This window comes from Nanorana parkeri, unplaced genomic scaffold (genome assembly GCF_000935625.1).
Source record: "Nanorana parkeri isolate BGI_ZX_2015 unplaced genomic scaffold, ASM93562v1 scaffold68, whole genome shotgun sequence".
NCBI classification, from domain to species: domain Eukaryota; kingdom Metazoa; phylum Chordata; class Amphibia; order Anura; family Dicroglossidae; genus Nanorana; species Nanorana parkeri.
In genome coordinates, this window is record NW_017306336.1 from 2,127,164 (window position 1) to 2,137,607 (window position 10,444).

At 42.5% G+C, this 10,444-nt stretch overlaps 1 protein-coding gene across 3 annotated transcripts in view; it reads right to left on the reverse strand.

The window, feature by feature from the left end:
• Nucleotides 1–10,444, reverse strand: part of RIMBP2 (RIMS binding protein 2) — a 250,479-nt gene that overhangs the window by 51,881 nt on the left and 188,154 nt on the right. For all 3 annotated transcript variants that reach the window (XM_018576485.1, XM_018576484.1, XM_018576486.1), the window contains 3 exons: nt 4,025–4,176; nt 2,179–2,255; nt 417–526 (listed from right to left, as the gene is read on the reverse strand). In XM_018576485.1, the coding sequence (XP_018431987.1) occupies nt 417–526; nt 2,179–2,255; nt 4,025–4,176 (339 nt within the window). The remainder of the gene's footprint in view (nt 1–416; nt 527–2,178; nt 2,256–4,024; nt 4,177–10,444) is intronic.

Below are 10,444 nucleotides of genomic sequence, written 5' to 3' on the forward strand. Positions count from 1 at the left end.
AGTGTAATATAAGCTTGAACACTGCTGAATCATGTGAAAAACTGTGCATTGTCATTTCTACTCCCTCTGATGGTTTAGCACTTGCCTACTTCTACTTTGTTAATCTACACATTGTTTTCAATTAAAAAAAAAAAACACACATACAAATATTTTCATATTATATTCAACAAATATTTATTTTTACCTATGCGGAAAACTTTTTTTTTAGTTTTGAATAGAGTTTTCATCCAAAAGAAAAGGGTAAACCTCATTTAAGTTTTTTTTTTCTCTGATTGAGGAAATTCCTCTTTTTCCTCCTGTGCCATAAATGCACCAGGAAGTAAAAGAAAGCCTGCACAAACAGTAGCTGAAACTGACCATATTTTCATAAAAATGTCTTATATAATAGAAAAATATAAGAAAATTAACTGAAATACCTTCATAAAACCCATCCTCATCCATATCTCCATATACATAGAGGTATTTTCCTGCCACCAGGGGAAGTTCCGCCTCAGGGTTTTCATTTGGTCCATCAAAGGGATTATAACTAAGACAATAGGACAACACAGAGAGTGAGAGACAGTAGGAAATCACAAAAGTTGTTGCCATTTAGTACAAATAAACTACTATAAGTAAAAGGCATCATGTTCTTTGTCAATGGATGTGACTGAAATGATTTCCATGACTTAATAAACCTTACAAGAAACACTGCTCCTGAAGTGTGAGCTATAGATAATTTTACTCATGTTAAAAATAAGAGCTACCAATTGAGTCTTTCAATGGTACAGTTGTAAACAAATATTTATAATAACATTCTTGTATTTTATTGTGTTTATTAAAAATGTAATTATTGCAATAAATTGAAAAACTGCAATCAGTAATGTTAAAGGAGAACTATGAGATGAGTGATTTCCACTCACCTCATAGTTCTAGCCGACCTGTGACAATGAGACTGTCACAGGTCGGCTCAGTAGATCGGGAGGTGAGCGAACAGATACCGGGTTCACTCACCTCTCGATCCTGTCATGGCTCTCTGCCGTGACAGAGGAGGGGCTGGATTCCCCTCTCCCCGCTCCGATCCGCCAGTGCTGACTGGCGGAACGGACGGGGAGGGGCGGGTACAGCTGGCTCTGCCTCTAGATAGCCAGAGCCAGCTGTCACTCACGCAGCTGGGCGGATCTCGACATCGATGTCGGGATCCGCTCCGGCTGCGGCGTCTCAGTATACCGCGAGCTGTGGCTCGAAGGAACTGAGCTTAGGGTAACGGGAGGACGCTAGTTTGTGTCCTCCCATTACCCTTAGGAGAACTATGGGGAAAAACACTGACCCCATAGTTCTCCTTTAAATAAAAAAAATGACATTAAAGGGATAAACAGAACTTTTAAAATGGCAGAAGACATATTGCATATAAAGCAACAATCGGAATAGCTTTGTTTATATTCAGTCCAACCTATGATAGCCATACTAATAGTGCTATTATATTTAAATGGCTGGGTGACAATATGAGGTTTCACGTGCACTGTCGGCAATATTTGGGTATAAGCTATCTTTTGTGAGAGGACTATACACAAACAAAAGTGTGTCCTTATTCTGTGCATGACCTCAGTGTCCATCAGGATCAGAGGTTTCTGTTCTTTTAGACTTTATTGATCCTTTAGATCCAATAAAAATAAACACACACAAAAACTTAACTGCTCATGCAGGGCAAAGCAACAGGTTTAATTTATGGCAGTCCCACCAGCTGCACATACCTTTCACTCCTCTCTTCAGCCATCAGGATCATGTATAAAGGGGCATGCGACTCTCTCCCCTCCTTCCCATGTGAACGTTCTGGTGCTTGGCCATTTTTGCACCCGGCACTGTCACATGGGTGGGGATAGAGTCCCCAGACCTGTGAAAGCTCCAAGTTGGAACTTAAACAGAGCTAATATTTCCTGACTATTGGCAGCCGATAGGAGTGAAGGGGGAGCCAAGGGAAGGTAAGTATGTGCAACTGGGGCAGCTTTAAAGTGAACGTGTAGGGACAAAGCACAGGTTCACTTTATGTTTTAAGCTATATATGGGATCTAGGTAACTAATGCAAAACTATCCAGCTCTAAACTCAATTATGATAATGATAATATATATATTGTATATTAATGCTGTATTACTAGATGTACCATGTGCATACCTGTCAGGAGATAGTAATTTGGTCATTACCTGTAACGTGCAATACAAAGGTGGACTTTCCCAGAGTATCTTTGCTTTGAGGTATTCGTATTCTGTTCATTATCCATCTGAAGGAAACAGAACACTACTTTGTTATCTAGCCTGTCTACGTGGCTTAAGACATTTTTGAACAGAGTAGGGAAGGGTTAAACACTTTATTTTTTACTGTCTCTGTCGTATTGGAAAGATTTCTCTTTGCTTCCTGCCTTGGAGATTCCACAGGAAGTGAGGAAATCTCTACAAACTGAGGTGAATTCCCTTTTATACAGTTGTCACCTGGACAGGTGTTGCCATTGGAACATTTGCTCCCACTTCTTGTTTTGGTGACAACTCTAAATTTTGGGATTCCCTCTCCTTTTCTGTTTGGGTGACAATAGTCACCAGAATACCTGGGGAGGGTAAATCCACCTAGTGGGTGCACAGACAGGAAAAACTCTTTAGAGGTGTTCTAATCCTTCTACATTCTATTTGAAACAGTAAATAAATAGTAAATAGAACAGTTTTGGCTTAACCCTGATATATCACCTAATAGTACAATGGATTGCCTTATTAAAGCCCACCACCTATAAATCTCAACAAAGTGACAGCTCTGTGATAGGTTAACTATAATGATTGGCTTTAAATGTCATCTTGCATTCTTACTTTATAGAATATTCTTGAATGCCAAAAATTTAATGTGAGGTATCAGTCTACATGCAGCACCCAAGGTATGTGCGGCCAGCTGCTCTATGAGGGTAATGCTGTCCCATTATGCTCGTGTATACATTATTCATTTATGATTTCTTGTGCTATTTGTTGCCACGAGAATTTCTTATAATTATAGCAATAGCTGCCTTTGGTGGGTTAAAGCCCATTTACACCTTTGCGGAGGTGTTTAAAAAAAAAAAACATATGCCAGCAATGTACACCAAGTGTACATGAAGCAGGCATATGCGGTTGCTGTACAATAACACAGAAACATATCCTCTTCATATCCTCAAGGAAATGGCAGCCTCTGTGTTTTGCGAGGGACTGTGTATATTACAATTGAGCCCCCAGACAGTGTATCGTGTCCAAAGGCAGAGCTGGTGTTTAGTGATCATGTTACACAGAATCATAGGGAGGGGGCAGCTGATTACAACCTAATTACCATCCGACCCCCGGGTGTCAGACTGAATTTCCAGTGGAGAAAAATTTTGAATTTCTAGGATTCAGGCCTAATAAAACCTTGATAAAAAATGAAGAAAGCCGCCAATGCGAGTCATGTGCACACATATACACCATCACTGCACCGCTACATTACCACAATAAATGCTAATCACTTGCAAAGGTTGAAATGAGTGGGCAGGCTATAAACATTTAAATATTTGCATGTTATTCACAATCAGTAAATAATCTTTATAATATGCCTTCAATGACCTCTTTGCTTACAGCCACTGTAGAGTCATCCTCAAAATTCATAAGAGAAGCATAGAAATTGTTCAAATCTGCATCTGCTCTGTTTGCGTTAGAGATGTGAAGGGTGGAAGGCTGCCCAGTTACTGTTGGGAAGTAGGGACTGAGAGGAAGTAAAAGTAAAAAATTAGATGCTTTGGCTGCAAGTTTGAGAATAAAATACTTCACAGGTTCTGCAGCTACAGACGTCAGTAAGAGCCCATTCACAGCAGGGTGCTCCTCTGAGCTGTGTGTAATGCATGCCAGTCAAGTCACACATTAACCTGTGTTGTGTTCAGGCAGCCCATTCTTTTGGAGTTTGGTTAGCGTAGAACACCACAATGCACAGTGTGCTGTAGTGTTGGGATGGTGCTTTGGGGTAAATGGCATTGTGCACTACCTATGGCTAATTTAGTAAACTTACATCTGATTCAAACCTGTGCCTTGGGCTGCCAGATCGGGATCTTGACAGGAAAATGGGCTTTACGGATAGTTGCTCCGGCTTGTCTCCTGTGATTTGAAGAGGGCGGATAAATTCAGAAATTAAAGACCGACTACCTGTGGTACTTTCATGTCCTGTTTAAAAGAAAATGCAAATAAAATTATACAAGGTTTAACAATCTGATATTTTCAACCAGATTATAAAGACATTAATACACCTTATGGAAATTGTGCTATTAAAAAAAATCTGCAGTTTATTTGTAAACCTTCTCAAATTACTTTACGCACGGAATAGTCAATGCATATCTGCTATTCATGGGCATGACATTTCTCTTGCACGTAAAAGAGAACTATGGCCAAACCATTTTTTGACGTAGTTCTCTTTAGGATCACGGGAGCATATTTACTAATGTATTCCTGTGATCCAAAATCAGCGTCTAGGGGACTACTGCCCAATAGATGCTGACAGGGCAGTCACGCTGCAGCTGAGATGGATCCTGACAATTTTACCGGGGTCCACCCCACTGCCTAAATGACAGTTGGCTCTGCCACTCTAGAGTCAGAGCCAGCTGTGCCAGTCACCTCCCCGTCAGTCCCTCCAGTCAGCGCAGGAGGAACGGAGAGGGGGGACTCCCTGCGGGGAGGGGTGATTGACAGTTACTGCTCTCTGCAGGTAGAAGATTGTGAACTGAGCAATCAGCAGTATGTGATCACTCAGTTCTCGATCAATAGAACAGTGGCGTAACTACCACCATAGGGGCCTGAGGCAGAGGGGGGCTCGGTCCAGGGCCGGATTAACATAGGTACATGTGGAGCTCTGCTCCAGCGTCACCCCTGCAAATATGCCCGGCCAGGAGATCAGAGGAGAGCTCGGGGACATGGGCTCTGCTGTCTACAATTAGGACCGGGGAGAGGAGGGGGCGGGGCTTCAGGTGGATTCCAGGTGGCGAGGTGGGAATGGCACATGGTGCAGACCTCGTACGCGTACCTGGTGGCAGTGTGGATCCTGGTGGCCAGCCAGGCCAAGATCAGTATCAACAAAAAATGCATGGAAGCGCACAACTGTAATATGATCAAGTTTCTCACTTGCTAACTATATGGAAAATGGTGTGCAAAAACTCTTCAACAACCGGGAGAGGAGCCCCGTGTAACGTGTTTGGCAAAATTATACATAGAAGAGCACAACAACCTAAGAAATTGTTTAGATGCTAAGCATCCTATAATGACTAGCTGTTTAAATAAATTGGGTTGATATATAACTCACGGTTGTGATGTCATAGATGGACATGCACTCCCTGCAGTCCCGTAGGTCTTTTCAAGCACCAGGGGATACACCCAAACATTTTCTATTCGACAATCGGGTGGGCATCTTCCAATGTAAAAAGCCCAGATGTCTCACGTGTCAGTTTATCCAACATGGACAGTCCCAGTTTTTTGACCACCTCAAAAAGGTACATCACATTAAGCAGTTCATCACATGCTCCCATGACCATGTGGTCTACGGGCTTACCTTAGTTAGGACCGCACTATAAGAGGTGCCTTGGCGCGGCAGTGCGGCTTACACGTCCTTTGCAGAAGACGTGTATCCAAACCTCTGTCATTGTCCTTAGTGGTGAGACAAGTTGTTTTACATGCTAGTTTGTGAGTGTGCCATGATGCCTTTCTACTGTTCTACTGTTCAAAGCCCATTTCGTGTGCACCTTACTGTATAACTGGTAACAAATTGTTGAGTGCGGTTGTCGTTTGTTTTGCTTTACCGATTTGGTGCAGCGACGCATGGGGTTTCTCAGCTGCCAATGGGATGTGCGGGATCCCTTGTGTGTTTCTGTACCTTTAAGGAGGTGGGGCGTCCTCCTGACAGGCCTGCACCCAATTTGATATCTTCTGCCCCATGTGCTCCAAGATGGAGACTCTCATAGTTTAGAGTTAGGACCGCACTATAAGAGGTGCCTTGGCGCGGCAGTGCGGCTTACACGTCCTTTGCAGAAGACGTGTATCCAAACCTCTGTCATTGTCCTTAGTGGTGAGACAAGTTGTTTTACATGCTAGTTTGTGAGTGTGCCATGATGCCTTTCTACTGTTCTACTACGGGCTTACCTGCCCCTGTGGGTTGATGTATATTGGCCGCACCATACGCCCATTACGGGCTAGGATTGGGGACCATAGGCCGATTTGGTGCAGCGACGCAAAAAAGGTTTCTGACCAATCAACCCCGAAGTGCCCTCAAGACTGTTGATTCACTTCCCAACGTCTAACCCTATCACGGCATTCTTTCAGATCTGACTCCTCCCCCCTGTCAGTTTCAAAAGTACTCATTCTCCCGCGGCTGACACCGCTCCAAGGCTTGACAAAGAGGGTCACCCTCGAAACGCGTAGCCGCCAATTGCCAACTGATCTCACTTGAACACATCACCCCGGACTCAAGAGCACTGACGAACACGCTCCAGCGTTTACGCCGCACACCATACGACTACACACCGCCCAGTGCCGATCACAGCAGCCTGACAGTCCTCCCCCTCCTGCTCTAGTAGCCGCGGCTCGGCCCGGCCAGCCGAGGACGCAGCCTGGAGAGACTTGGGGTTTATTTAGATCTTAGACTATTTAGATCTTGACTGTCCAGATCTTTCCATCCAGAAACACTTCGCTGACCGCACGGGACTGCAGGGAGTGCATGTCCATCTATGACATCACAACCGTGAGTTATATATCAACCAATTTATTTAAACAGCTAGTCATTACAGGATGCTTAGCATCTAAACAATTTCTTAGGTTGTTGCGCTCTTCTATGTATAATTTTGCCAAACAAGATCAGTATCAGTGAGTGCGAGTGTGAGTGTGTGTGTGTAAGCGATCCCATCTATTTGTGACAGTCACATCTTCCGTGCCTTTGTGTGCTCTACTCTCATCACACCCTCTGATGTCTACTAAAGGTTAATTATCATACTCTACCTGTACCCTATTCTATTACACCCCTAACTGTACCCTCTATGCCCAGTACTGTACTCTCTGATTATACCCAGCACTGTACCCTCTGGCAATGCCCAGCACTGTGCCCTCTAACTATACTCCTCACTGTACCCTCTGACAATGCCCAGCACTGTGCCCTCTAACTACACCCAGCACTCTGCCCTCTAACTACACCCAGCACTGTGTCCTCTGACTTTGCCCAGCACTGTACCCTATGACTATGCCCACCACAGAGCCCTCTGGCTATACCCAGCACTGTACCCTCTGACTATACCCCTCACTGTACCCTCAGTCACTTTGGCACCCAAGGCAGAGGACCCAGGCAGAGGCAGTCCTCTATTCAGACATATTAAAAGGTCACTCCCTGGTGTCTCTCAGGGCTCCAGTGAGGAGCGAGCAGCCGCCTGAGTAGAGAGCTGCATCTGCTGTGGCCTGCAGCCACCAGTTCTACTCTGCGGACCCCTGGTGAGAGACCGCACTGACCACCTGAGAGCCCGCACAGCCCACCTGAGAGCCCGCACAGCACTCCTGAGACCCTGGAGACATCAGAGCCTTTGTCTCCATCTTCTGCCAGGCAGCTGCAATGTAGCAAAGCAGCGTTGGAGTGAACTCTTTGGTTCTGACATCAGAGGCAGCAGGAACGAGCTGAAGAGAAGGAGATGATCGGAGACAGCACGAGCACAGGAATGTGTTCTGGAGGTAGGTAGTGTGGTGGGAATTCTCCTTTAATATTCAAAAATTATATGTCAGACAAGTTGTCATATTTATTGGATTATGGTATCTAGTTTTTTATCTAATTTTCTTGTTTTCTGGTCTGAGAAAGTCATCATATAGTTTTTTTGAAACCATCCATCCATCCTATCCATGAAATTTGGCATTATTTAATATTAGGCAGCACAAAGCTTAATCCTGATATGGGCAGTACAGTTATGAGTGACTGTACTACACACATAATCATTTGGCTTAATAAATAAGCCCAAATTATTTATTCTTAAATGTGACACGACAATTGACAATAAGTAAACTCAGGGAGACCAGCAATGCTTCCAGTGGAAAGGTTTGTAAATAAACCTCTCCAAAAGAAGAATAGACTTTTAGGTATGTCATATTTGCATGGTCAGCTTGTGAGTGAATGCCTCACCTGCTGGGTTTTTGAAGCATTACATAGCATCTTCTGAACCAGCACAGCCATGTGTGAAGTGTTTATGGGCCTCATCAGCCAGAGATTGATAGAGCTGGTAAGCATTTAGAGTGTTGAGGCTTAATTTGATTGTATTTTGCTTTCTCTGGTTCCTTATTGCAAATTAAATATTTGACATCACTGGGTCTCTGTACTTCTTCATTTGCATTTGCATTCAGACCACTCTAGGTAATGCTACATGTGATCCTGAGCCTCATTGGTTGAAATAATTGAAATCAAGTGAATGAAAGGTGTAGGCCAGGAACAGTATTGTTGTAAGCCTTCCCATGTGCACCCTGCTATAAAGGCTGGTTATAGATTCATGCGGTTGCCATCTTTTTCTCACTTCATGATCATTGTCACACGTAGGCTCGAACTATGAGGATGAGTGAATGCCACAGTGAATGCCTGCCGTAATCAGAGCTAAAGGTGGTCCAACTAAATCTTAGAGAGTGTGACTTTTTTTTCTGGGACAGGCAATGTATGTTAATAACCTTGTAATTTTCTTCTAATGTACACTTATTCTTATAAGTTTATTGTGATAAAAATTGCTCAGCTTACACAGGTGAAGCTTTGAGGGTCAGATGGGGGCCCTTATACACACTAGGTGACAGTCAGATCATGTCTCAGACAGAATAGACATAAACATCTAAGGCTGGAATGAGGATTTGAATACATTCCTATTATCCTAGTAGCAAGATATGGAGCAGAGGCTCATGGATTGAGTTCTGCATGGGTTCCATAATCATTTTTTTAACAGGAGCAGACAACATCTGGAGCAGCTGTGCTTGGCAACCAATCCGCTTCTCTCTTAAGTTTGGACAGTTAAGATTTGAAAATGAGCGAGAGAAGCTGATTGGTTGCTATGCACAGCTGCTCTAGATTTTGTCTGTTCCAGTGTTGATCAATTCCCTTCGGTATGTGTAGTGCTTATTTGTGAAACTACTGCTTTCTTCAATACATTTCTTTAACTGCTGCAACCACTTGACTTTTCTCTATATTCAGATGCTGAATAGGACAACCTTGTTGCATAGAACTATTTGCCTACAGCTGAGGTGCTGTTACACCTGAAATATACATATATATATTTTTATACAGTATATCATGGGTTAACAGGTAAAAACTCTCTATTTCTAATACTCTTTTCACGAGTTTGTACTGCATCTATGACTAGCTGTTATGCATTGACCATACATTAGCCAGTGAACCACAATATAATTAAAAATCTACACTAGTATGAAATGCAGTTATTTAAAATTACATCACTCCAATAACTCATGCTGTAAGTCTGAGTCTTGGGAGCCAAAATATTAGAGGACAATTCTGTAATTAAGCTGCTGAGTCACAGAAAAATGCTGAACATTAAATTAGAGGATAGCTTGGAGGACAAAGCTGTACTTTAAGTTGTTCGGTTTTTGAAACAATTTCCTCTCCACCATTTTCATTTCACAAAACGCCAATGCTCAACACTCAAGTCAATGTAAAATAGATTAAACACATTTAAGAAGTCTCACTGTGACTTGAAAACAGCACTAATCTGGGTTGCTGCTGTATCTATCACTACAGGCTAGGGCATAAACATATGTTTGGTTTGAAAGATTTGGTCTAGTAATAGGCTGTTCCCTTTCCCAGCTGAGTAAGCTACATTTTTATAATGGTTATTGTCATGTTACTGGCTGACAGTTCATCAGTACCAGGAGCTCAGGAAAAGGTGGCAGCAATTGCTATATTATTTTAATGAAGGTGTCTATTCTGTAGACTAGAGGTGCACCGAAATGGATATTTTAAAACCGAAACGAAACCGAAATAAAAAAACCGATACCGAAACCGATAACGAAAATGTTTTTTATTTTAATTTTTTTCAAATATTTTTTTTATAAACTAAATTATTGGTGTGTGTATTTTTCTTACAAGATAATGATAGAAAGTAGGATGATCAAAAGCTTTCATCAGCTTTATAATTTTTACTCTAAATATAGTCAATTCAAAGAGAGTTGTTCTGTGTGGATTGCATCAATTTCTTAGGGAAAGTAGTGGATAGCTTCTGGATAGGGAGAAGTATTAACAGTGTACATCTTGACAGAAAATATAGGTAAAAAAAGTATTTAGATCTATGGCTCAATACCTTCCTACACAATGGACAACTCCCCTCCTTACCCTTGTTACAAAGTTCCTGCTCCTCTGCTCCTCTAACACTCTATCTTGGGTTAAATAATGACAGACGTTATCACCTGTTTTCTCAATGGACCATCCCTT